General features: G+C 44.7%; 1 protein-coding gene and 1 long non-coding RNA gene across 2 annotated transcripts; both read left to right on the top strand.

Annotated features, from left to right (window-relative positions):
* The first annotated feature begins 6250 nt into the window (after positions 1-6250).
* Positions 6251-7541, top strand: LOC148147437 (C-C motif chemokine 4-like). Its single transcript, XM_087995587.1, has 3 exons — positions 6251-6338; positions 6869-6992; positions 7145-7541. Exons 1-3 carry the CDS (start codon positions 6269-6271, stop codon positions 7242-7244), a joined length of 294 nt encoding a protein of 97 aa, XP_087851713.1. The 5' UTR covers positions 6251-6268; the 3' UTR covers positions 7245-7541.
* A 275-nt stretch (positions 7542-7816) lies between these two features.
* LOC122558702 (uncharacterized) lies at positions 7817-27914 on the top strand. Its single transcript, XR_006314235.2, has 3 exons — positions 7817-7938; positions 24967-25037; positions 25233-27914. It is a non-coding gene; the product is annotated as an uncharacterized LOC122558702 (long non-coding RNA).

The raw sequence follows: 27914 nt of genomic DNA on the forward strand, positions 1-27914 counted from the left end.
TGTCAGTGAGTGCACTGTCTGAATCCTATTTGCTCGCACCTTGTCTGCTGGCACATTTATACAGGAAACTGGTCACACCGTCACAGCTATTTCTGGGGTTTGACTCAATGGCAATTTCCACCACTCTCCCCAGAACCATGGGGGGAATTTTGTGGACTCACAGGCTTTCTGATGAGGCTAAAAGTGGTTCCAATGGAAATCTAAAGTGTCAGCAACAATCAATCAGATTGAACCTCAAAGAAGATAAGGATTCAGTGGCCTGGGGTGATGAGGGGAAAATAAGGGCAAATGGAAGGTGATTGAAACAACGTCTGGTGGTTATTGAGTGAGAAATTCATAGCCTCATACAACACAGAAAAGGCCCCTCGGCTTATCAAGTCTGCACCGACATAACTACCACTAAAGGTGCACCAATTTCTTGCACTTGTCCCATATCCTTGAATGTTGTGATATTTGAAATGCTCAGCCAAATACTTTTTAAAGGTTACAAGGTTTCCAGCCTCCATCCTCCGACTGAAAATGTTTTTTTTTCCAAATCTCCTCTGAATCTCTTGCCCTGTACCCTAAAACTATGCCCCTCTTGTGATTGACCCCTCAACCAAGGGGAACAGCAGCTCTCCACTCACCCTGTCCATCTTATACACCTCAATCATGACCCCTCTCACTCTTCTCTGCTCCACAGAGATCAATCCAAGCCAATCAAATCCTTACGGCTCCATTTCTTCATCCCAGACAACGTCTGGTGAACCTCCTCTGTAACCCCTATAATGCTATCACATTCTTCCTGTGTTGAGGTGACCAGAACTGCACATAGTACTCCAGTTATGGACTGACCAAAGCTCTGTACAACTCCAACATTGTCTCCGTGCTCTTATACTCTGTGTCATGACTGTTGAAAGCAAGTGTCCATAATACCTTTTAAACTTTCTCATTCACGTACTCTGCTGATTTCAGGGATTTGTTAATAATTATGCTCAGATCTGCGTGTTCCTGTAAACTATCCAGTGTCCTGCCATTCATCAATTATTCTCGCAACTTATATCTTCTTCCCAAGTGCAATACTTCACACTTATCAGGGTTAAGTACCATCTCCCACTGGTCTGCCCCCTTACCAACCCATCTATACCTTCCTGTAACCAACAACCATCTTCTTCACTATTAAGCATTCTACCAATCTTGCTGTTGTCAGCAAGTTTACCTAATATTCCCCCTACATGTTCATCTATATCATTTATGTATATAACAAACAATAAGGGTCCCAGTACTGATCCCTGTGGTACACCACTGGACACCAGCCTCCAGTCACTCAGCAGCCCTCTATCACTACTCTTTGTGTCTGATTACTAAGCCAGTTTCTGAGCCATTGGGCAAGATTGTCTCAATTCCTTGTTTGTTAACCTTCTTAATGATTCTTCCATGTGGGTCTTTGTCAAATCCATATACGCTGCAGCAACTTCCCTCATACACACACTTGGTCACATTTTCAAAAATAATTCTAACAAGTTTGTTAGGCATGACCTCCCTCTGACAAAGCCATTCTGATTATCTCTCATTAATACATGCCTTTCCAAGTAGGTATTAATTTGCTCATTCAGAATTTTTTCCAATAGTTTCCTTATCACTGATCAGGTTCTGCACGGTAGACTGGATGGCAAGGTTAGACCACATGGAATCCAGGCAGAGCCAGTAATTTGGATACAAAATTGGTTAAGCGTAAGAGACAGAGGGTGGTGGTGGAGGGTTGTTTTTTGGACTGGAGACCTGTAACCAATGGTGTGCTACAAGGATCAATGTTGGGTCCACTGCCTTTTGTCATTTACATAAATGATTTAGATGTGAATGTAGGAGGAATGGTTAGTAATTTTGCAGATGATACCAAAATTGGTGGTGTAGTGTTGGGTGAATAAGATTATCTGGAAATACAGTGAGATCTTGATCAACTGGATCAGTGGGCTAAGGCATGGTAGATGCAGTTTCATTTAAATAAATGTTAGGTGCTGCATTTTGGTAAGGCAAATCAATGGTGAACTTATACACTTCATGGTAGGATTCTAGGGAATGTTGCCGAACACAGAGACCTTGGGATGCAGGTTCATTGTTCCTTGAAGTCTCAGGTTGACAGGGTAATGAGAATGGTGATTGGTACACTTGCATTTATTGATTACTTCATTGAGTATAGGAGTTGGGATGTCGAGTTGTGGCTGTACAGGACATTGGTTAGGCCACTTTTTGAATACTGAATTCAATTCTGAACTCGCTGCTATCAGAAAGATGCTGTTAAACTTGAAAGGACGCAGAAAAGATTTACAAGGGTGTTGCCAGGATTGGAGGGTTTGAGCTGTGGGAAAATCCTGAACAGGCTGGGGCTTTTTTCCCTGAAGCATCAGAAGCTGAGGGATGACCTTATAGAGGTTCATAAAATCATGAGGCATATGAATATGATGAATAGCCAAAGTCTTTTTTCCAGGATAGCGGAGTCCTAAACTAGAGGGCATAGGTTTAAGATGAGAAGGGAAAGATTTAAAAAGATCCTGAAGGGCAATGTTTTCATGCAGAGATGGAATGAGCTGCCAGAGGAAGTGGTGAAGGCGGGCACAATTACAACATTTAAAAAGGTGTCTGGATGAGTATATGAAGAGGAAGGATTTCAAGAGATCTGGGCCAAATGTTGGCAAATGGGATTAGTTCTGTTTAGGATATCTGGTTGACATGGACAATTTGGACCAAATGGTTTGTTTCTGTTCTTTATGACTCTATAACTATAAATATAAAAAGAGTAAGATTAAAGGAGTCTCCAAAAGGACTATGCAATGATCACTCTTACTGACACTGACATGGACAGATCCATCTGCAGTGGGCAGATGTTTAAGGATGAGGTCAAGTATGTTTTTCATTATGTTGGTTCCCTCACCATCTGCTGCAGATTCAGTCTAGCAGCTATCTTCTTTAGGTCCTGACCAGTTCGATGAGTAATGCTGCTGCCAAGCCATTCTTGGTGGTTGAGATTGAAATCCATCAACCAGAGTAGATTTTGCATCTTTGCCAACGACAGTGCTTCCTGCATGTGTTATTTAACATGGAGAAGAACTGACTCATCAGGGAGGATGGTTTGTAGTAATCAGCAGAAGGTTTCCTTGTCCACATGAAAGCAAAGTACTTTTGATGCTGGGAGATCTCAAGCAACTCAGATGTAGGAGCAGAAATAGGCCATTCAGCCCATCAAAGCTGAAAATGTATTGCTGGAAAAGCGCAGCAGGTCAGGCAGCATCCAAGGAGCAGGAGAATCGACGTTTTGGGCATGAACCCTGAAGAAGGCATCCAATCTGGATGCATCATGGTGTGGTAAAGCCTCTATTCTTCCCAAGACTGCGTGAAACTCCAGAGAGTCATGAACATAGCCCAGTCAACTATACAAATTCGCCTTTCATCCATTGACTCCGTCTATGGTACCCCTTACCTCAGGAAAGCAACCAACATGATTCAAGGCTCCTCCCACCCTGGTGATTCTCTCTCCCACCCTCCTGAGGATTTTACCCACTGATTTATCCAATGGGAATGTGCATTTGTTGATGTCACTAAAATAGGAGATATCATTGGCAGTGAGGGACGTGAGGGAAATTGCAGCAGGACCCTGATCTGCTGGGCAAGGGGGCTGAGACATGGAAAATAGTGTTTAATATAGATAAGTGTAAGGTCTTGCATTTTGGAAAGTCAAATCAAGGCAGGAGTCTCATGGTGAATGGTAGGGCATTAAAGGTGTGTGGTGGAACAGAGAGACCTTGGAGTTCAGGTACATGATTCTCAGAAAGTGGAGTCCCAGACAGACGGGGCAGGGAAGGAGGCTTTTGGCACACTGGCCTTCATCAGTCAGGGCACGGAGTATAGAAGTTGGGAAGTTATGTTGCAGTTATAACAGGATGTCGGTGAGGTCGCACTTGGAGCATTGTGTTCAGTTTTGGCCACCTTGCGATAGGAAGGATGTTATTAAACTGGAAAGAGTGCAGAAGGAATTTACAACGATGGTACCTGGATCCAGTTCTGGTCACCTCAACACAGGAAGAATGTGATAGCATTATAGGGGTTACAGAGGAGGTTCACCAGGACGTTGTCTGGGATGAAGAAATGGAGCTGTAAGGATTTGATTGGCTTGGATTGATCTATGTGGAGCAGAGAAGAGTGAGAGAGTTAATGATTGAGGTGTATAAGATGGACAGGGTGAGTGGAGAGCTGCTGTTCCCCTTGGTTGAGGGGTCAATCACAAGAGGGGCATAGTTTTAGGGTACAGGGCAGGAGATTCAGAGGGGATTTGGAAAAAAAACATTTTCAGTCGGAGGATGGTGGGAATCTGGAATGCACTTCCTAGGAAGGTAATGGAGGCTGGAAACCTTGTAACCTTTAAAAAGTAACTATAGGCCGGTGAGTCTCACTTCTGTTGTGGGCAAAGTCTTAGAGAGAATTGTAAGGGATAGGATTTATGCACATCTGGATAGGAATAATGTGATCAAGGATAGTCAGCATGGTTTTGTGAAGGGCAGGTCGTGCCTCACAAATCTTATTGAATTCTTTGAAAAGGTGACGAAGGAGGTTGATGAGGGGAAAGCGGTAGATGTGGTATATATGGATTTTAGTAAGGCGTTTGATAAGGTTCCCCATGGTAGGCTACTGCAGAAAATACGGAGATATGGCATTGAGGGTGAGTTGGAGGTTTGGATTAGGAATTGGCTGGATGGAAGAAGACAGAGGGTAGTAGTTGATAGCAAAGTTTCTTCATGGAGTGCCGTCACTAGCGGTGTTCCGCAAGGATCTGTTTTGGGACCATTGCTGTTTGTCATTTTTATAAATGACCTGGAAGAGGGGTTAGAAGGTTGGGTGAGCAAGTTTGCGGATGATACGAAAGTCGGAGGAGTTGTTGACAGTGAGGAAGGATGTGGCAGGTTACAGCAGGATATAGAGAAGCTGCAGAGCTGGGCAGAAAGGTGGCAAATGGAATTCAATGTAGCTAAGTGTGAGGTGATTCACTTTGGGAAGAATAACAAAAAGATGGGGTACTGGGCTAATGGTCGGATACTTGGTAGTGTGGATGAGCAGAGGGATCTTGGTGTCCATGTACACAGATCTCTGAAAGTTGCCACCCAGGTAAATAGTGCGGTGAGGAAGGCATATGGCGTACTGGCTTTTATTGGTAGAGGAATTGAGTTCCGGAGTACTGAGGTCATGATGCAGTTGTATAAAACTCTGGTGCGGCCGCATCTGGAATATTGTGTGCAGTTTTGGTCGCCATACTATAGGAAGGATGTGGAGGCACTGGAACGGGTGCAGAGGAGGTTTACCAGGATGTTGCCTGGTATGGAAGGAAGATCGTATGAGGAAAGACTGAGACACTTGGGGCTGTTTTCATTAGAGAAAAGAAGGTTTAGGGGTGACTTGATTGAGGTGTACAAGATGATTAGGGGGTTAGATAGGGTTGACAGTGTGAACCTTTTCCCGCGTATGGAGTCGGGTATTACAAGGGGGCATAGCTTTAAATTAAGGGGGGGTAGATATAGGACTGAAGTTAGGGGTAGGTTCTTCACTCAGCGAGTCGTAAGTTCATGGAATGCCCTGCCAGTAGCAGTGGTGGACTCTCCCTCTTTATGGGCATTTAAGCGGGCATTGGATAGGTATATGGAGGATAGTGGGTTAGTATAGGTTAGGTGGGCTTGGATCGGCACAACATCGAGGGCCAAAGGGCCTGTACTGCGCTGTATTCTTCTATGTTCTATGTTCTATGTTCTAAGTATTTGGCTGAGCATTTCAAATATCACAACATTCAAGGATATGGGACAAGTGCAAGAAATTGGTGCACCTTTAGTGGTAGTTATGTCGGTGCAGACTTGATAAGCCGAGGGGCCTTTTCTGTGTTGTATGAGGCTATGAATTTCTCACTCAATAACCACCAGACGTTGTTTCAATCACCTTCCATTTGCCCTTATTTTCCCCTCATCACCCCAGGCCACTGAATCCTTATCTTCTTTGAGGTTCAATCTGATTGATTGTTGCTGACACTTTAGATTTCCATTGGAACCACTTTTAGCCTCATCAGAAAGCCTGTGAGTCCACAAAATTCCCCCCATGGTTCTGGGGAGAGTGGTGGAAATTGCCATTGAGTCAAACCCCAGAAATAGCTGTGACGGTGTGACCAGTTTCCTGTATAAATGTGCCAGCAGACAAGGTGCGAGCAAATAGGATTCAGACAGTGCACTCACTGACACTCTCCAGCTCAGACACAATGAAACTGCTCCTTGTCGTCGTTGCTCTTGGCCTCACCGTCAGCATCTGTGCTCAACAGCTCTCAGCAGGTCAGTCATTCATTCTTCTCTCACTGTCACTCACTCAGTAGCTCATTCTCAATTGGGCTCAGTGTGACCTGGGAATGAATGTAATTTATGATTAAATATTGTGACAGTCTGTGATAACTGAATCCACACGGTGGCTCAGTGGTTAGCACTGCTACCGTACAGCACCAAGGACCTGGGTTCAATTCCAGCCTCAAGCGACTGTCTGCGTGGAGTTTGCACATTCTCCCCGTGTCTGCGTGGGCTTCCTCCCACAGTCCAAAGATGTGCAGGTCAAGTGAATTGGCTGTGCTAAATTGCCAATAGTGTTAGGTGCGTTAGTGGGGAATGGGTCTAGGTGGGTTACTCTTCAGAGGGTCGGTGTTGGGATGAAGGGCCTGTTTCCACACTGTAGGGAATTTAATCTCATTCACTCTGCCTTTCATTCTCAATTGGGCTCAGTGTGACCTGGGAATGAATGTAATTTATGATTAAATATTGTGACAGTCTGTGATAACTGAATTCCAATTGCTTTCTCCACTTGTCTGTTCCAGCTCCCAGTATTCCAGTGGGTACGCTGTGCTGTGAGCGTTATATCCGAACACAATTGCCACTAGCCCGTATTGTGAATTACATAAAAGCTCCCAGCTCTTTCTACTGTTCCCACGACGCTATCATGTGAGTATTGATTCCTGCTCACTGAAAGGCTCCTTCTGTCTGAGACTCGCTTCACTGAGATTGTAGTTGGAGAAATCCACTCCTTCTACATTGTATTCTGTCCTGGGATCAGGAGTCAGCCACCACTGACATTTGCCTTTTCCACTTCCCAGATTCCAGACCGTAGCTGGTCGCCTGGTGTGTGCTAACCCGGAACATCCGTGGGTGCAGGATCGACTGACAGAGCTGACAGACAGGATTGAAAAGGATTGATCCTGATCTTCAATAACCCATGGGGTTTGGTGATGCGGGGCAACATCTGATCCTGAACATATACAAGTTTTTGTATCTACTGAAACTTTTAAAACTTTCTGCAGCTGGTATTCTGCAGCTTTATAAATTATCAAAAAGACGATATAAAGATTATATAGAGATTGCATTGTATGCATAGAATATTTCTTTTTGGATAATTGATGACTACGGTCTGTTGATTTGTCTGTGGTTTCTGTCAGTTTTCTCTGTGTGTATTGATTTGCCCAAATGTCTTCCAATAAAATTAATTCACCTTGAAACCCAAGCTTGTCATTGGTGATTTTTAGATTAGATTAGATTACAGTGTGGAAACAGGCCCTTCGGCCCAACAAGTCCACACCGACCCGCCGAAGCGCAACCCACCCATACCCCTACATTTACCCCTTACCTAACACTACGGGCAATTTAGTATGGCCAATTCACCTGACCCTGCACATCTTTGGACTGTTTGTGAATTTCATCCTCCCTGGCCACTGCAGCCAATGGGAAGACAGGAAGCTGAAGGGATATGGAGAATTCCGACAGCTCATAGCTTTGAGTCTGCCTGTTCCCTGCCTCACAACTAACCCCAGGGGTAGGGAACTGATTAGAGGCAATTCTGAGGGACCGAATTAATCTGCGTTTGGAGAGGCAGAGATTAATCAAGAACAACCAGGTGGGTTTGTTACGGGGAGGTCAAGCAGATGGGGATAGTTGAGAGGTGTGTTTCTGACTTGAAGTCTGTGTCTAGTGGTCCCACAGGGATCAGGGCCCTTGCTGTTTGCTGACTTACTGCAATTGCACAAGTTGCTAGTGAGACCACATCTGGAGTACCATGAGCAGTTTTGGTCTCCTTATTTAAGGAATGATATGGTTTCATGGGAGGTAGTTCAGAAAAGGTTCCCGAGAGTGTTCCGTGGGATGGAGGGATTGTTTCCTGAGCAAAGGCTAAACAGATTGGGATTCTGCTGACTGGAATTTAGAAAACTGAGAGGTGATCTCATTGAAACATCGGATTCTGAAAGGGCTTGACAGGTTAAATGCTGAGAGCTGTTTCAGCCATTCAACCATTGCCTGCACACTGACTCTCCAAATGAGAATTCGAAGAGAGTGATAACCCCATGTTTTTTTCTCTGTAACTCTATCCAAATAATCATCTCATGCTCTCTTGAAAACCTCAACTGAATCTGCCTCCTCGATATTTCTAAGCAATACATTCCGACTAAAAACTTTCTCCTCACCTCATCCTTGTTTCATTTCTAGATCGCTTTAAATCTGTGCTCTCTTATTCTCAATTCACGATCAAACATCAACAGCGTTTCCAAGTCTAACCCTTCCTGCCCCCTCAGAGGTTGGGAAGCCGGTATCAGATCTCCTGTCAGCCTTTTTCTATCCAGCCCATCCACATAACTGACGTTTCTCATCCAGACTTGTGACCCTCTTATGAACTCTCTCCATTGAATTCATGTCTTTCTTATAGTGACACGCACAGCCGACACAATACTTCAGCTGAGGTCTCCAAGTGTCACACCTTGTACTCCATGACCCTGGTATAAGTCAAGAACATTGTCTGCTTTATTAACTGCTCTCTCAACCTGTCCTGCTACCTTCAATGATCTGTGCACATACACACCCAGTCCCCTCTGCTTCTACAACCCCTTTAAACCTAATGTATCATTACCATTAATTTACATCAGGAAAAGCAAGGATTCCAGTTCCGGGAGCTCCAATATGAACCTTCCTCCACATGAAAAATCTCCATTGTTCATGACTGTTTATTTTCCGTCACTCAGCCAATTTTGTATTGACTTTACCACTGTCCCTTTTACACCATGACTTATAACTTTCCTCAAGTCTGGTGTGTGCACTTTCAGAAAGGCCACGTGCACCAAAGCAACAGTGTAACTCTCATCAGCCCTTTCTCTTCCAACATTTTCAGTAAGTTAGACACAATTTCCCTTTTATAAATCCATGCTGACTGTTCCTAATCAACCCATCCTTTTCCATGTGACTTCTGATCCTATCCCAAATAATTGTTTCTGGAAGTTTCCCTATCACTGAAGTTTAACCGACTGGTCTGGAATTGCCTGTATTATCTTTACAATTTTGTTTGAACGAGGCTGTAATATTTGGAATTTTCCAGTCTTCCAGCAGGGATTCGATCAGTCTAATTTGGGGGAGTACCAACAGAGAGGGTGGTTTATTAGAGGAGTGAGTACGTGTACAGTGTTTGTTAGTTAAAGCTGTGGACATTAATTGAGTGGTTTAAATTGAGATGTTATAAACCTGGCAAACTCTGCTTCGAGTGTTTTATAGGCCTTCACAGAGTTCCAGGAAGGTGGAGGAGAGGATTGGCAAATCAATTCCACGCAGGAGTGAAAGGAACAGGATGGTCATTATGGGGGACATTAACTTCCCCAACAGAGACTGGAAATGCTATAACTTGAGTATGTCGGATGGATCAGTTTTTGTCCAATGTGAACAGGAGGGTTTCCTGACACAGTGTGTCGAAGGGCCAACAAGAGGGGAGGCCACACTGGATCTGGTGCTTGGTAATGAACCAGGCCAGGTGTTTGATTTAGTGGTTGGTGAACACTTTTGACAGAGTGACCATAATTCAGTTACATTTAGTTTAGCAATGGAAAGGGATAGGTACTTGCCACAGGGCAAGAGTTATCGATGGGGCAAGGGCAATTATAATGTGATGAGGGAAGAATTAGGATGCATAGAATGGGGCCGTAAAATGCAGGGGATGGGAACAATGGAAATGTGGAGCTGGTTAAAAGAACAGATATTGCGTGCCCTTGATAGGTATGTCCCTGTCAGACAGGGAGGAAGTGATAATGTCAGGGAACCATGGTTTAACTCCAGAAATTACATCCCTTGTTAAGCGGAAGAAGGAGGTGAGATGGTTCAGATGGAGAGATTCAGATTAGCTAGGAAGAATTTAAAGAGAGAGTTAAGAAGACCAAAGAGAGGACACGAGCAGTCTTTAGCAAATAGAATAAAGGAGAACCCTAAAGCTTTCTATAGGTATGTGAGGAATAAAGGGATGATTAGGGTAGGAATAGGGCCAGTCAAATACAGAAGTGGGAAGTTGAGTGTGGACCCTGTGGAGATCGAAGAAGTGCTAAACGAACATTTCTCATCGGTGTTCACTCAGGAAAAGGAGAATATTGTAGAAGAGAAGAATGAGATAGGAGATATTAGTCTAGAAAGGATCGAGGTTAGTTACAAAGAGGTTTTATCAATTCTAGAAGGAGTGAAAATAGACAAGTCCCCTGGGGCGGATGGGATTTATCTGAGGATTATCTGCAAAGCTACGGAGGAGATAGCGGAGCTTTTGGCTTTGATATTTGAGTCGTCATTGTCTACGGGTTTAGTACCAGAGGACTGGAGGATTGCAAATGTGCCCTTGTTCAAGAAGGGCAGCAGAGATGACCCAGGTAATTATAGACCAGTGAGCCTTACTTCTGTTGTAGTAAAGGTTTTGGAAAGGATTATAAGAGATAGGACTTATACTCATCTAGCAAGTAACAATTTGATTTCAGATAGTCAACATGGTTTCGTCAAGGTCAGGTCGTGTCTCACAAACCTCTGAGTTTTTTGAGAAGGTGACCAAACATGTAGATGAGGGTAGGGCAGTTGACGTGGTATACCTGGACTTCAGTAAAGCCTTTGATAAGGTTCCACATGGTAGGCTGTTGGAGAAAATACAGAGGCATAGAATTTAGGGTGATTTAGCAGTTTGGCTTTCTGAAAGATGGCAGCGAGTGGTGGTTGATGGAAAATATTCAGCCTGGAGTCCAGTTACTAGTGGTGTGCTACAAGGATCTGTTTTGTGACCACTGCTGTTTGTCATTTTTATAAATGACTGAGACGCAGGCATAGGTGGATGGATTAGTAAATTTGCAGATTACACTAAAGTCGGTGGAGTAGTGGACAATGTGGAAGAATGTTACAGGTTGCAGGGGGACTTGGATAAACTGCAGAATTGGGTTGAAAGGTGGCAAATGGAGTTCAATGCAGCTAAATGTGAGGTGATGCACTTTGGGAAGAAAAACAGGAAGGTAGAGTACTTGGTCAATGGAAAGATTCTTGGTAGAGAGGGATGTACAGAGGGATCTTGGAGTCCATGTACATAGATCCCTGAAAGTTGCCACCCAGATGGATAGTGCTGTTAAGAAGGCATACGGTGTGTTAGGTTTCATTAGTAGAGGGATTGAGTTCCGGAGCTGCAATGACATGCTGCAACTATACAAACCGCTGGTGCGGCCACACTTGGAATATTGTGTGCAGTTCTGGTCACCCCATTACAGATCAATTTACTTGTCAATCAGATCCAAACCAACAATTCCATCCACCTTGATCACATCGCCCCTCGATCTCCTTCGTTCCATAGGGAATATACCCAGCGTCACTGACAAACCTTGCACATAAATTACAAACCACAAGAACTGCTGATACTGGAAATGAGAAACAAAAGTAGAAATTGCTGGAAAATCTGGCTGCACCTGTGGAGAGAAATCAGAATTAACGTTTCAGGTCCAGTGACCCGTCTTCAGAATTGATGGTAGCTTGGAAAAAGTTGTTTTTAATGGAGTGGCTAACGTGGGTGGAGGAGATGAAGAGTGAACGATAGGTGGAGATAAAGCCCAAAGAGAAAAAGAACAGTTGGACAGACAAATAAATGGATACCGGTCAGCCTGGGAGAGTGAAGGGCCAATGGGGATTATTAGTGGCTAACAATGGGTTGTGTGTAATAGCAGACCTGGTGATAACAAGGTCTGGTGTGCCGGGGTTGGGTTAAGGACAAGGTGCCTCATGCTCTATAATCATTGAATTCAATATTGAGTCCAAGAAGGCTGGAGTGTTCCCAAGTGGAAAATGAGGTGCTGTTCGTCCAGCTTGTGCTGAGTTTCACTGGAGCGCTTCAACAAGCCTGAGACAAAGATGTTAGGAGGGGCCCAGGTGGTGCATTGAAGTGACAGCCAGGGTCTTTCTGGTGGAAAACATTGCTCTGTGAAGCAGTCACCCAGTCTTTGTTTCCCCAATGTAGAGAAGACCATATCATGAACAGCAAATGTTCACCGATGAGATTGAGTGAAGGGGGGCAAAGTGAGGACTGCAGATGCTGGAAACCAGAGTGGTACTGGAAAAGCACAGCAGGTCAGGCAGCATCCTGGGAGCAGGAAAATTGGCGTTTCGGGCAAAAGCCCTTCAGCAGGAATGGGGAGGGCTTTTGCCCGAAAGGTCAATTGGATGCTGCCTGACCTGCTGTGCTTTTCCAGCATCACTCTAATTTTGCCTATATATCCTCAGTATGGAAGAACTGTATTCCATACACTCAGTTCCTCCATTTCCATCGCAGCTGTGCTGATGATGCCATCTTCGACAAGGGAGCATCCAAAATGTCCACCTTCTTCCTCAACCAAGGATTCCCTAGCACCGTAGTTGACAGGGCCCTCAGGAAGATCCAAGCAGGAGCCCTTCATCAGGATGTATAGGCAAGGTAACTGTGGGAGTCCAGAGATTTGTGGGGATGTTGGTGGCCAGCCTCTCCCCAGAAATGGAAACAGAGATGTTGAGGAACGAAAGGAAGGGAGGAGACAGAGATGGACCAGGTGAAGGTGAGGGCGGGGTGGAAATTGGAAGCAAAATTTATAAACCTTGCGAATTCCGGCAAGAGAGGGAAGCAGCACCAACTATTGATAGACTGGAGAAAGCTGTAGGTGTGGGCTGGAATAGGACTGGAACAAATTGTTCCATATAGCTCACAAAGAGAGAGGCATAACTGGAGCTATGTATTATGGACCAGGCCAGAGTCCCTCCAGATATTTTAAGAAAGTAGCCTAGACTCTAATTTTGTCTTATTTTAAAAGAAGTTGTGGTGTGGCTATTCCAGGTGTGATACAGCTGATCAGGGTGTGGTGGAGAGTTGTTTTTCAGACTGGAGGCCTGTGACCAGAAGGTCACAATTCTTGCCACAAGAATTGGTGCTGGCCCTGTACTTTTTGTCATTTACATAAATGATCTGGATGCAAGCATAAGAGGTACAGTTAGTAAGTTTGCAGATTACACCAAAATTGGAGGTGTAGTGGACAGCGAAAAGGCTTACCTCAGATTACAAGAGGGTCTGGACCAGATGGGCCAATGGGCTGAGACGTGGCAGATGGAGTTTCATTCAGATAAATGCAAGGTGCTGCATTTTGGGAAAGCAAATCTTAACATTTAATGTTAAGGTCCTAGGGAGTGTTGCTGAACAAAGAGACCTTGGAATGCAGGTTCATAGCTCCTTGAAAGTGGAGTCACAGGTAGATAGGATAGTGAAGAAGGCATTTGGTATGCTTTCCTTTATTGGTCAGAGTATTGAGTACAGGAGTTGGGAGGTCATGTTGCAGCTTTACACGACATTGGTTAGGCCACTGTTGGAATATTGCGTGCAATTCTGGTCTCCTTCCTATCGGAAAGGTGTTGTGAAACTTGAAAGGGTTCAGGAAAGATTTACAAGGATGTTGCCAGGGTTGGAGGATTTGAGCTACAGGGAGAAGCTGAACAGGGTGGGGCTGTTTCCCCTGGAGTGTCGGAGGCTGAGGGGTGACCTTATAGAGGTTTACAAAATTATGAGGGGCATGGATAGGATAAATAGACAAAGTCTTTTCCCTGGGGTCAGGGAGTCCAGAACTAGAGGAGTGAGAGGGGAAAGATATAAAAGAGACCTAAGGGGCAACTTTTTCACGCAGAGGGTGGTACGTGTATGGAATGAGCTGCCAGAGGATGTGATGGAGGCTGGTACAATTGCGACATTTAAAAGGCATTTGGATGGGTATATGAATAGGAAGGATATGGGCCGGGTGTTGGCAGGTGGGACTAGATTAGGTTGGGATATGTGGTCGGCATGGACGGGTTGGACCGAAGGGTCTGCTTCCATGCTGTACACCTCTATGACTCTAAATCACTTGGCTTTAAGCAAAGCAGAACTTATTTAAACATCACAGTTGAAACACAATCAAAATTAAATGTAAGTTAAAATAACTTAACTATTGCAAACTTAACCATCTCGATACACCAACTTAACTAAGGAACTGTTTCAATCCAGTAACATTCCATAAACACACTCCTTGAGATAAAGGTAAATTGAAACACAGATTCTTACAGGTAGGAGGTAACAATATTCAAAGAGATTTCAGAGAGGGAGTCAGTCAGGAATCAGCTGCTGAAGTTTGCAACCTTTCCTGGACTCTGGCATCTTGTACTTGCCACAGCTAAACCGAACAAGAAAACGTCCGAAATGGGGGAACTGGCTACTCTCCCGCCATTGTTAAACCTGGACTCTTATTGGAGCCCTCAGCAGCTTTTCCTTTACGATCTGTCTGAAAAACATCCCAAGGACAAAGCAACCTGATTAAAGTGATAGCATCGTCACACATGTGGGTACCCACGGTCACGTGTCTAACCTGAAGAAAGTGAGAGGAGTTAAAAGAGACGTTGTTCAGGGTGAGGATGTGCTCGGCCAGGCAGAGGAGAGTGGTGGTAGATGGGGATGGTTCCGGCCTTTTTCCCAGGAAGAGTGGACAGCCCTGAGACCATCCTGATGGGGGATGGATGTGTAAAGGGATTGCACGTCCGTGATAAAGAGGAGGAGGCTGGAGCCCCTGAACAGGATGATAAAAATAACATCCTCTTTATGTTATTCCTTCCATAAAGAGGAATCACAGACATAAGTGGGAAGGGACTGGACACGGGAAACAAAAACTGAATTGAGATAGGAAGAGATGAGATCTGTGGGGTATCAACAGGCAGAAACAATGGGTTTACCTGGGCAGTCTGGTTTGGGGATTTTGGAAAGGAGCTGGAAGTGAGCTGTGCAGAGTTTGGAGGCTATGAGCTTCGAGGCAGTGAGGGCTCTGATCATCAGAAGAAATGAGGTTAACTGACACAGTGATCTGATGTTTCATTGTGGGTCATGGTCCATGGGGAGATGGGGGAGGCATCAGAGAGTTGGTGCTCAGCCTCTGCAATGTATAGGTCAGTCCATCAGACAACTGAGAGCATGCAGGCCAATCAGTTCCCAGGAGAATCAGTCGGAATGGGTGAAGGAGGCACAGACATTGAAGAGACCAACATCACTTCGATAGTTCTCAATGAACAGATCAAGTGCCAGTAAATGGCCAGATCGAGGGAGTGTGTTGGAGGTAAAGGGGCTGTGGGCTGGGGAGAGGGCTCTTGTTCAAAGAAACAGGCACAGAGGTGAAGGCAACGGAAAAAGAGTTCAATGTCATGTCATGTCTGAAATTCGTTACGGTAGGAACGTTGAGGGATGGAACTGAGACCTTTATAGAGGACAGTTCATTTAGCATCAGAAAATCAGCAGTGTGTGTGAATGACGATGTATGGCACTGAATGTGGTCTTCAGGATACGCCAGGAACAGCTGTCTGTGGAAACTTGAACATCACAAAGACAACGGTGATCCTGAGTAGATTCAAAACATGAGAAGGGGTGAGCCTGAGCAGGAGGCAGTCACTGAGGAACATGATTTGTCTGTGGAGACGGGTTTTAGCAAATACCTTGTCAGACACCGGGAGTGACAGCAAAATTAATCATAGAATCGCTGCAGTGTGGAAACAGGCCATTCGGCCCATTGAGTGCACACTGACTCTCCAAAGAGCATCCCACCCAGACCCCTATAAGCCTGCATTTCTGATGGCCACTTCACTTCACCCGCACATCTGTGGACTCGCACAGCAGCAGCAGCAGCACAAAACAGGCCCTTCAGTTCTCAGTGTTGTGTCACCATTTTACTCTAAGATCAAACTAAGCTACATACCTTACATTTTACTATCATCCATGTGCCTATCGAAGAGTCGCTTAAATATCCCAAATGTATCTGACTACCACCATTTCTGGCAAAGATGGCAAGAAAGGTGATGTGTTGTAGCTGCAGCAGGAGGGGGTTGGTGGATGCCAGTGGGATCTATATCTACAAGAAGTGACTATAGTCCAAATAGCTCCATCTCAAAGTTGATGAGCTGGAGTCTGAGCGTTTGAGTCTGCAATGCATCTGGGAACGGGATCGTTACGTGGGCACCGTTCCAGGAGGCAGTCACATTTCTCAGGCTTGGTTTTTCACATTTGGTCAGGGATTTGAGGGGGATTTCATTGTGGGCTGAGAGTTGTGGGAGTAACTCACTCATTCTCCACTCCTTCCACTGTCTCAAACCATGGGAAATAGACTGAGTGGTTCACACTTATACTATCAGAACAATTGAACTTGCAGAGGCTCAGAATTCATTCACGCAATGACCTTAGCTCTTCCACTGGAGAATGGCAATTAGACTTTGTATAATCACAAGCATGTCATTTGATATGACAGAAATGATAAGAACCAAGACTGCAAACCACACACAGTGTTTGATATTTTCAATTTTAGACCAAACTCCCACTACTCAGCCCACAGTGCAGAGTCTAACGGTCCCTGTTCGTTTCATGCAGCAATCACCAGGATATTCCCACTCTGTCTATGTTGTTCATTGCAGGGGAAAATGTGAGTGCATACCTGGGATTAACAATTTGTGTGGGCTGCAGGAAGGGTATTACTTTATCGTTAGTTGCCTGAAGTTAAAGGATCATCTATTCTAATTTTGATATTCTGATATTGACTAAAAGATTACTGGAGTCTCTGTGTGAAATTTGTCTTTTCACATCAGTCTAACATATTAATTACAGAAGTGAATAATTTTGGCTCATCTCACTTCAATTTACTCATACATCTTTAAGAGTTAGGACAACTTCCGTGTAAACCTCTTGCTAATTCTCACTCAGCAACCACCAGTTATGGGCGGCACGGTGGTTAGTATTGCTGCCTCACAGTGCCAGAGAAGGCAACTGTCTGTGTGGAGTTTGCACATTCTCTCTATGTCTGTGTGAGTTTCCTCCAGGTGCTCTGGTTTCCTCCCACAGTCCAAAGATGTGCAGGTTAGGTGAATTGGCCATGCTAAATTGCGCATAGTGTTAGGTGAATGGGGTAAATGTAGGGGAATGGGTCTGGGTGGATTGCTCTTTGGAGGGTCGGTGTGGACTTGTTGGACCGAAGGGCCTATTTCCACACTGTAAGTAATCTAATACTCATTTAAATCCACTCTTCACCTTCCATTTGTCTTCTCTTCCACCTCACAATTCCCTGTAATAATCCTTATCTTCTTTGAGGCTCAATCTGATTGATTGTTGCTGACAGTTTGGGCTTCCATTGGAACCATTGTTAACACTGAGATGTTATAGCCATGACAGGCACATGGCTAAGGGAGGGACCGGACTGGCAGTTTAATGTGCCACGGTACAGGGGCTTTAGGCAGGAGAGAGGTGGTGGAAGGAGGGAAGGCGCAAGTTGCATTTTTGATTAAAGCGAGTTTCACAGCAGTAATCAGTGGCAAAATAACTGAAGAATCATCCAGTGAAAGTTTGGGGGTGGAGCTAAGAAATATGAAGGGGATGGCGACGTTACTGGGGTTCCCCCAAATAGTCAATGGGAATTAGGGGAACAAATATGCAGAGAGATTAGGGAGACTTGCCGGAGCAATAAAGTTGTCAAAGTAGGGGATTCTAATTTTCCTAACATAGACTGGGACTGCCAGAGCATTAAGGGCTTAGAAGAGGTGGGGGGAATTTGTTAAGTGCATTCAGAAAAGCTTCCTCAAGCAATATACAGAGGGTCCTGTTTGGGAAAGGGCAAAACTCAACCTACTCTTGGGAAATAGGGCAGGACAGGCAACAGAGGTAACAGTCGAAGAGTGCTTTGGGACCAGCGACTATAGTTCTATTAATTTTAAAATACCTATGGAGAGGGGCAAAGATTCAACTTCTAAATTGGAGCAAGGTACATTTTGAGGTTCATGCCAGGTGCCTGGAACGCGTTGCCAGCAGAGGTAGTAGAGGCAGGCACGGGAGAGTCATTTAAGATGCGTCTGGACAGATGCATGAGTACGTTGGGAGTAGAGGGATACTGATGCTTAGGAATTGGGCTACAGGTTTAGACAGTGGATTTGGAATGGCTCAGGCTTGGAGGGCCGAAGACCTGTTCCTGGGCTGTAAATTTGTTTGGTCTTGATGGAGTTAGACAGATTGATTGGAATGATTTGTTTGCAGGCAAAGGGACCTCCAGCAAGTGGGAGATCATTAGAAATGAGACAGCTAGAGTTTGAGGTGTATACATTCCTGTGAGGGTAAAAGGCAAGGTTGACAGGTTTAGGGCATCCTAGATGACGAGATATTGAGGCTTTGATGAGAAAAACAAAGAGGTTATGGGTCAGCTATGGAGAGCTGGGATCAAGGGAATCCCTAGAGGTATATAGGGGTACATGAGTTTACTGAAGGAGGAAATCAGAAAGACAAAAAGGAGACTGAGATAGCCTTGGTTCAGAAGATTAAGGAGAATCCAAAGTGCTTCTTTAAGTATATTAAAAGAAAAAGAATAACTAGGGAGAGAATAGGACCCCTCAAGGATCAAAGTGGACATATATGTGTAGAACTGCAGGAAATGGGCCAAGTTCTCAATGAATATTTCTCCTCTGTGCTGACCATGGAGAAAGACATGAAGATTGAGAACTTGGGAGGGTTAGCAGTCATATCTTGGGGAGGTTAGTAGTCATATCTTGAGGACAGAGTCAAGAATGTGGCGCTGGAAAAGCACAGTAGGCCAGGCAGCATCTGAGGAGCAGGAGAATCGTGTTTTGGGCATAAGCCCTTCATCAGGAATCTCGGAGACAGTCCATATCACAGCAGAGGAGGTATTGGATAATTTAGAATGTATGAAGGTGGAAAAATCTCCTGGTCCTGATCAGGTATATCCAAGAACACTGCAAGACGCTAGAGAAAAAATTGTGGGGGCCCTGGCTGATATTTTTGCATCATTTGCCGCTGGTTAGATTCCAGAAGACTGGAGGGTAGCGAATGTTGTGTTCTTATTCAAGAAGAGCTACAAAGAAAAACCTGAGAATTATAGACCAGTAAGCTTAATATCTGAGGTAGGTAAGTTACTTGAAAAGATTCTGAGACTTAACACATCCGTGCATTTGGAAAGACAGGGTTTGATTCAGAATAGTCAGCATGGCTTTGTGCATGGGAGATCATGCCTCTCAAATTTGTTAGAGACCTTTGATAAAGTGACCAGGAAGGTTGACGAGGGCAGGGCGGTAGACGTTGTCTATATGGATTTCAGTAAGGCCTTTGATAAGGTTTGACATGGTAGGCTGCTCTGGAAGGTTAAATCACATTGGAATCCGGGGGTGCTGGCAAATTGGATACACAATTAGAAGGATGCTTATCAGGCTGTGGAATCCCTCAGGGGTTGATACTGGGCCCATTGCTGTTTGTGATCCATATCCATGATTTAGATGACAATATACAAGGCATGATTAGTGAGTTTGCAGATGACACTAAAATAGGAGGTATTGCGGACAGTGAGGGAGGTTATCAGAAATTGCAGTAGGACTTTGATCAGCTGCAGAAGTGAGCTGATCATTAGGAAATGGAGTTTAACTTTTTTTACACATGGTGGTACACATATGGAATGAGCTGCCAGTGGAAGTAGTTGAAGTGGGTACATTCACATTTAAAAGGCATTTGGACAAATACATGAATAGGAAAGGGTTAGAAGGATATGGACCAAGTGCAGGGAAATGGAGTTAGCATTGATGTACATTTTGGTTGGTGTGGACCAGTTTGGGCCAAATGGCCTATCTGTATACTCTGGGACTCTATGGCTCTCTCTATCACGAAGCCTGTGACTCCACAAATGTCCCCGGATGGCTGTGGGGAGGTGTGGTGGAAATTGCAACTGAGTCAAAAACCTAAAAATAGCTGTGATGGTGTGACTAGTTTCTTGTATAAATCAAGCCACAACAAAAAGGGTGAATGAGATAGACTCAGACAGTGCACCCACAGACATTCTCCAGCTCAACCACGGTGAAGCTGCGCCTAGCCAACATCGCTCTCAGCCCCAGCATCTGTGCCCAGCAACTCTCCACAGGCCAGTCTTTTATTTGTTCATTCATTCTCTCTCGTGACTCTGCGACTCAGTTTCTAGCCTATGCTCCAATCAGTGTCATTCAGATTTAAGATCTGAGTGTACATGACAATCAGCAGTTACAGAGCAAAACATCAACTCAGCGCTCTCCAGGAACTCTGTCCTTTCTGAAAATATTCCCAGTCTCTCCCCTGGACTGCTCAGGCTGGGATATGTTCTCCAACTTCGAGCACTCTCTGGAGGAAGAGAAACCTCTTAATTGTAGTCCAACTGTTTTTTATTCATCAACTTAAATGCATGTTGCTTCCCTTTAGCAAGTTTGCTTGAAATAATGTCCCAGATTCTGTATTCATACTTGTGCAACTGTCAAAAACCCTCCCAGATATTATCAATTGCTTCCTCTGCTCCAGGCACGGACAGAATGCCACCATGTGGAGCGTTTCAGGGAACATCTCTTGGCGTTCACACGCACCCACTAACCCCAACCTCCTGTGGCTGACCACTTCAACCCCCCTTCCAACTCCACCAAGGACATAAAAGCCCCGCGCCTCCTCCACTACCAAATCCAAGGTACTGGAGGAAGAACGTCTCGTCTTCCATCTTGGGACTCTTTAACCACAAGGAATCAACGTCGACATCACTAGTTTCCAAATCTCTCCTCCCTTTACCTCATCCCAGATCCAAGCTGGCACCACCCTCTTGACCTGTCCCTCCTGTCCACCCTCCCCCCCGACATATTACAATCACCACCCCCACCACCTGCATCCACCTAACGCCTTCTCAGCTAACTTCCCCACATAGCCCCATCCTCCTATTTAACTCTCTGCCACATTCCTGAAGGACATATGCCTGAGTCTTGTGTGCACCTCAATTGGAAGGGGACTAATATACTGGCAGGGAAATTTGCTAGAACTGCTTTGGAGGATTTAAACTAGTAAGGTGGGGGGGGTGGGACCCAGGGAGATAGTGAGGAAAGTGATCGATCTGAGACGGGTACAGCTGAGAACAGAAGTGAGTCAAACAGTCAGGGCAGGCACGGTCAAGGTAGGACTAATAAATTAAACTGCATTTATTTCAATGCAAGGGGCTTAACAGGGAAGGCAGATGAACTCAGGGCATGGTTAGGAATATAGGATTGGGATATCATAGCAGTTACGGAAACATGGCTCAGGGATGGGCAGGATTGGCAGCTTCATGTTCCAGGATACAAATGCTACAGGAAGGATAGAAAGGGAGGCAAGAGAGGATGGGGAGTGGCTTTTTGATAAGGGATAGCGTTACAGCTGTGCTGAGGGAGGATATTCCCGGAAACACATCCAGGGAAGTTATTTGGGTGGAACTGAGAAATAAGAATGGTGGGCGGCACGGTGGTTAGCACTGCTGCCTCACAGCGCCTGAGACCCGGGTTCAAATCCCGCCTCAGGTGTGGAGTTTGCACGTTCTCCCCATGTCTGCGTGGGTTTCCTCCCACAGTCCAGTTCAGGTGCAGTTCAGGTGAATTGGCCATGCTAAATTGCCCGTAGTGTTAGGTAAGAGGTAAATGTAGGGGTATGGGGGGTTGCGCTTCGGCGGGTCAGTGTGGACTTGTTGGGCCGAAGGGCCTGTTTCCACACTGTAATGTAATGTAATGTAATCTAATCTAAGAAAGGGAAGATGACTTTATTGGGATTGTATTATAGACCCCCCAATAGTCAGAGGGAAATTGAGAAACAAACTTGTAAGGAGATCTCAGCTATCTGTAAGAATAATAGAATAGTTATGGTAGGGGATTTTAACTTTCCAAACATCGACTGGGACTGCCATAGTGTTAAAGGTTTAGATGGAGAGGAATTTCTTAAGTGTGTACAAGACAATTTTCTGATTCAGTATGTTGGCGTACCTACTAGAGCAGGTGCAAAACTTGACCTACTCTTGGGAAATAAGGCAGGGCAGGTGACTGAGGTGTCAGTGGGGAAGCACTTTGGGGCCAGCGACTATTCGTTTTAAAATAGTGATGGAAAAGGATAGATCAGATCTAAAAGTTAAGTTCTAAATTGGAGAAAGGCCAATTTTGACGGTATTAGGCAAGTACTTTCGCAAGCTGATTGGAGGCAGATGTTCGCAGGTAAAGGGACGGCTGGAAAATGGGAAGCCTTCAGAAATGAGATAACAAGAATCCAGAGAAAGTATATTCCTGTCAGGGTGAAAGGAAAGGCTGGTAGGTATAGGGAATGCTGGAAGACTAAAGAAATTGAGGGTTTGGTTAAGAAAAAGAAGGAAGCATTTGTCAGGTATAGACAAGATAGGTCGAGTGAATCCTTAGAAGAGTATAAAGAAAGTAGGACTATACTTAAGAGGGAAATCAGGAGGGCAAAACGGGGACATGAGATAGCTTTGGCAAATAGAATTAAGGAGAATCCAAAGGGTTTTTACAAATATATTAAGGACAAAAGGGTAACTAGGGAGAGAATAGGGCCCCTTAAAAATCAGCAAGGCGGCCTTTGTGTGGAGCCACAGAAAATGGGGGAGATACTAAATGAATATTTTGCATCAGTATTGACTGTGGAAAAGGATATGGAAGATATAGACTGTAGGGAAATAGATGGTGACATCTCGCAAAATGTCCAGATTACAGAGGAGGAAGTGCTGGATGTCTTGAAACGGTTAAAAGTGGATAAATCCCCAGGACCTGATCAAATGTACCTGAGAACTCTGTGGGAAGCTAGAGAAGTGATTGCTGGGCCTCTTGCTGAGATATTTGTATCATCGATAGTCACAGGTGAGGTGCTAGAAGACTGGAGGTTAGCAAACGTGGTGCCACTGTTTAAGAAGGGCGGTAATGACAAGCCACGGAACTATAGACCAGTGAGCCTGACCTTGGTGTTGGGCAAGTTGTTGGAGGGAATCCTGAGGGACAGGATGTACATGTATTTGGAAAGGCAAGGACTGATTCGGGATAGTCAACATGGCTTTGTGCATAGGAAATCATGTCTCACAAACTTGATTGAGTTCTTTGAAGAAGAAACAAAGAAGAGTGATGAGGGCAGAGCAGTAGATGTGATCTATATGGACTTCAGTAAGGCGTTCGACAAGGTTCCCCATGGGAGATGGTTATCAAGGAATACAGGGGGAACTAGCCATTTGGATATAGAACTGGCTCAAGGGTAGAAGACAGATGGTGGTGGTGGAGGGTTGTTTTTCAGACTGGAGGCCTGAATGCCACAAGGATCGGTGCTGGGCCCTCTACTTTTTGTCATTTACATAAATGATTTGGATGCGAGCATAAGAGGTACAGTTAGTAAGTTTTCAGATGACACCAAAATTGGAGGTGTAGTGGACAGTGAACAGGATCTGGACCAGATGGGCTGAGAAGTGGCAGATAAATGTGAGGTGCTGCATTTTGGGAAAGCAAATCTTAGCAGGACTTATACACTTAATGGTAAGGTCCTAGGGAGTGTTGCTGAACAAAGAGACCTTGGAGTGCAGGTTCATAGCTCCTTGAAAGTGGAGTATAGGATATTGAAGAAGGCATTTGGTATGCTTTCCTTTATTGGTCAGAGTATTGAGTACAGGAGTTGGAGGTTATGTTGCGGCTGTACAGGACATTGGTTAGGCCACTGTTGGAATACTGCGTGCAATTCTGGTCTCCTTCCTATTGGAAAGATGTTGTGAAACTAGAAAGGGTTCAGAAAAGGTTTACAATGGTGTTGCCAGGGTTGGAGGATTTGAGCTACAGGGAGAGGCTGAACAGGCTGGGGCTGTTTTCCCTGGAGCGTCGGAGGCTGAGGGGTGACCTTATAGAGGTTTATAAAATCATGATGGGCATGGATAGGATAAATAGACAAAGTCTTTTCCCTTGGGTCAGGGAGTCCAGAACTAGAGGGGTGAGAGGGGAAAGATATAAAAGAGACCTAAGGGGCAACTTTTTCACACAGAGGGTGGTACGTGTATGGAATGAGCTACCAGAGGATGTGGTGGAGGCTGGTACAATTGCGACATTTAAAAGGCATTTGGATGGGTATATGAATAGGAAGGGTTTGGAGGGATATGGGCCAGGTGTTGGTAGGTGGGATTAGATTGGGTTGGGATATCTGGTCGGCATGGACGGGTTGGACCGAAGGGTCTGTTTCCATGCTGTACATCTCCATGAGTCTTTGAGATGTTGTCTGACTTGCTGTGCTTTTCCAGAACCATGCTTTTACTCTGACTTTCCAGCATTTGCAGTCTTCACTTTGACTCTCTCTCTCCAGGCAGAGAAGTCCAAATAGTGCAGACTTTCCTGAGTCTTTTTCAAAGTACTGAGGGCAAATCAGATTCAAACAAACTAATTCTTGATTGGAAATCTAGGACTAGCTCATGCTCTGGAACCTGTGAACAAGTATGTTCAGGAAATAACATAGCAAATGCTTCTACAGACATCAGGGCTAAACATCACCTCTGAACTCTCTCATGTTCCAGTCAGATCACAACTGAGGACTCAAGCTCAGTCTGACCTATACTGGCCACATTTTGCAATGTCAGTCTTACCAGAACCCAGTCCAGAAGATAATTTGAATCCTTGATTGATTGTTTCAACTGATTGTTGCTCCATGTTAGTTGAAGGTTGTTTGAAATCTTTCATCGTCAATCTGAACTTTCTCTTCTCAAGGTAACGACAGTCTGTGATAACTGAATCCCCATTGCTTTGTCCATTTCTGTTTCAGCTCCCAGTGTTCTGGTGGGTATTGTGTGCTGTGAGCATTACATCAAAACAGCATTGCCTGGAAGCCGAAAGGTGAGCGACATAAGAGTTCCCAGCTTTATTGTTTCCAAGCTGCTGTTGTGAGAGTATTGATCACTGTTTTCTGGAAGGCTCTTTTTGTCCAAGACTCATAGCACTGTGTTGGCATTGGAGAAATCCTCTTCTATATTGTAATCTGCTGAGATCTGACGTGAGCCACCACCAACATGTGCCCTTTCTGCTTCACAGATTCTAAACAGTAGCTAACTGCTTGATGTGCGCTAATCCAGAAGGTGAATGGGTGCAGGATCGAGCAATAGAACGCAGAGGGGATGCAGTGAAAGAAGCCAGAGGGAGATCCGCTGTGCTTTTCAATAATGTCACTTGACAATAATCACTAAATATTCAGACACTTTCTGCGATGAGCGGCTGTCCATCTCACTGAATTTCAAAATCAGAAGAGTTATGTTTTTGTGAATTTCCAGGGCACAGCCTCCAGATCCAATTTCTTGCCGACTGTTTCATGTTGCTCGATTAATACCTGAAGTACCCCAGACAGCTCCCAGTCACTCAACACCACCACTGCGTCAGTGCCCAATCAAATGATTCTGCAAACTCTTTTTGTTTAAAGGTGCAGTTTCTCTCTGACTAACTGATATTCAAGGACCGTTTTTATCTCCAGGTTCAAGTTAGGTGCCTGGGTTGTACTCACCTGGTTCCACTCAGAACTGTCTTCCTGCACCATAATCACTGGTGTCTCCCAAAAATTGATCCTTGCCCCACTCCCCTTTCCCTACAGTGTCCCTCTGCAACATCAAATGAAATATCAGGATACACAGGTAAGCGTACCTCAGCACCAGCTCAGTGCACGTTTCCTATGGATTAGAACTGGTTCAATTATAAATTGGGAAGCCAACCTCTTCAGCCGCCATTACAAACTCTGCCTCTGAGCCATGGGCATCATCGGTCTGTGTGGTACCTATCTGAGCTCAAACCTCTGACACCATACTCTTTGCTCATCAACCTGTAGCAACTCCAGGAGAGCACCAAATCCAGCCGGGCCTCAGTTCGAATTGCAGCGAAACCTGATACTTTGGCCCAGTGTTTTGGATATTGGCTTGAAACCTGCTATACATGACTCAGAGTTGGTTATACCACGGTGATGCCTCCAACTGTTATAGCTGTTACAGAAATAAAGTTGTTGTGAAGCAAAAGCTGAGAAGGATGAGCTTTCTGGCTAGACTCGCAACTTGAGGACAAGGAATAGAATAGCAGAAGTGACCAGTTAATCCTTCACCAGGACCTGGATTATTCAGAGGCTGAGATTGGAGGAAGTGCCCTCCCTCACTTCACCCATCCACACACGCCACTCTGTTCACCCCACAAAGTGCTCACTCCGCTCTCTTCAGAACATTGACAGTGCTTGCAAAAGGGACACAGGCAGCTGATCACACCTCTGCCCCACCATTCACTGAAGACAACCTTTATGATGAACTGACTTCCAGATACTGTGTTCATGTCATTGTTACCCTCAGACATAACCTCTGATAGAGTGCCTTTGGAGCAGAGAAGGTTGAAGGGGGCCTGATAGAAGTGTGTAAGATTATGAGGGGCATGGAGAGGGTGGAAAAAACCCAGCTGTTCCTCTTGGTTGAAGGGTTAGTTAACAAAGGGCACCATTTTAAAGTGAAAGGCAGGAGGTTTAGAGGGGATTTGAACAAAATATTTTTAACACTTAGGGTAGTGGGGGTCTGGAATGAACTGCCTGGGAGGCTGGTTGAGGTGGAAAACCTCACAACCTTTACAAAGTACTTACATGAACACGAAGTTTTATAACATTTATGCTGATGAGCCTAATGTGAGGAAGTGGGACTACAGTAGGTGGTTGCATTTGTTTTTAGTGGTACAGACTCAATGGCAAAAGGGACATTTTTGTGCTGTATAGATCGGTGTTGCCGTGTTCCGCTTTCTCCCCTTTGAATATTTTCAAGAAGGATCTAAATCTATGTTTTAACCGGAACCACTTTCTGTGGCAGAGAATTCCACAGGTTTACCACACTCTAGCCCAAAATGGCCTAGACTATGACCTTTAGACTATGACCCTTGGGTCTGGATTCCTCAGTCAATAGGAACATCCTTCCTGCTTTAACCTTTTTAGCTTTGTTAGAAATTTATAAATTTCTATGAGATCCCCCTCATTGTTCTAAATTCCAGTGAATACAAACCAAACTGATCCAGCCTGACTTCATACATCAGTTCTGCCACCCCAGGAGTCAGTCCCTCCATAGTCAGAACATCTTCCCCTGATAAGGAGACCAAAGCAGCAGAGAATATTTGGCATATTTGTGAAGATTTTATATATTTTTAAGGCAGAGATGTATAGATTGGTGTTAAGCAAGGGGTTGGCAGGAATGTGGATTGGAGGTTATAGTCAGATCAGACATGACTTTATCAAAAGGCACAGCAGGTTCGACCGAGATGGCTATTAAGTCTTTAATCAGTTAGAATGGAGATGCAGACTTCGATTGATTAAAATGTAAATCCCAGAATATCTTTCAAGTCATTGACACCATGATAACTTCAGGCTTTATCAGAAAAAAGGTGATACATTAGGTCAGAAAATGCATTTGAGATACGAGGCCACATTTCAAGCCTGTTTGTACGTGATCACGGAGCCAGACTGGCTTTACTTCCAAAGTAGGAATTTATAAAATGCCACATTGACTGTCTCCAGATTGTGTGCTTTTTGAACAAAATAGAACGTTTCTGCAAATTCAATAGCCATCCAGATTTGTTCAATACATTCACTGTATGACCCTTTGATCTCTTACTACAAATTCTGTGCCTGATGTATTCTCTTTCACTAGCTGCCTGAGGAAGGAACAGGGGTTCTGAAAGCTGGTGGTTTTAAATAAACCTGTTGGACTATAA

The sequence above is a fragment of the Chiloscyllium plagiosum genome, unplaced genomic scaffold (assembly GCF_037043375.1).
Source record: "Chiloscyllium plagiosum isolate Xiang-an unplaced genomic scaffold, Cpla_swu_hap1 HiC_scaffold_17, whole genome shotgun sequence".
Lineage (NCBI taxonomy): Eukaryota > Metazoa > Chordata > Chondrichthyes > Orectolobiformes > Hemiscylliidae > Chiloscyllium > Chiloscyllium plagiosum.

What these genes read in the sequence shown, in the direction of transcription:
- LOC148147437 (XM_087995587.1), top strand. Translation starts at nt 6,269, where the DNA reads ATGAAACTGCTCCTTGTCGTCGTTGCTCTTGGCCTCACCGTCAGCATC. An exon ending in TGCTCAACAGCTCTCAGCAG is followed by an intron (nt 6,339 to 6,868) that starts GTCAGTCATTCA and finishes TGTCTGTTCCAG; the next exon opens with CTCCCAGTATTCCAGTGGGT. An exon ending in TGTTCCCACGACGCTATCAT is followed by an intron (nt 6,993 to 7,144) that starts GTGAGTATTGAT and finishes TCCACTTCCCAG; the next exon opens with ATTCCAGACCGTAGCTGGTC.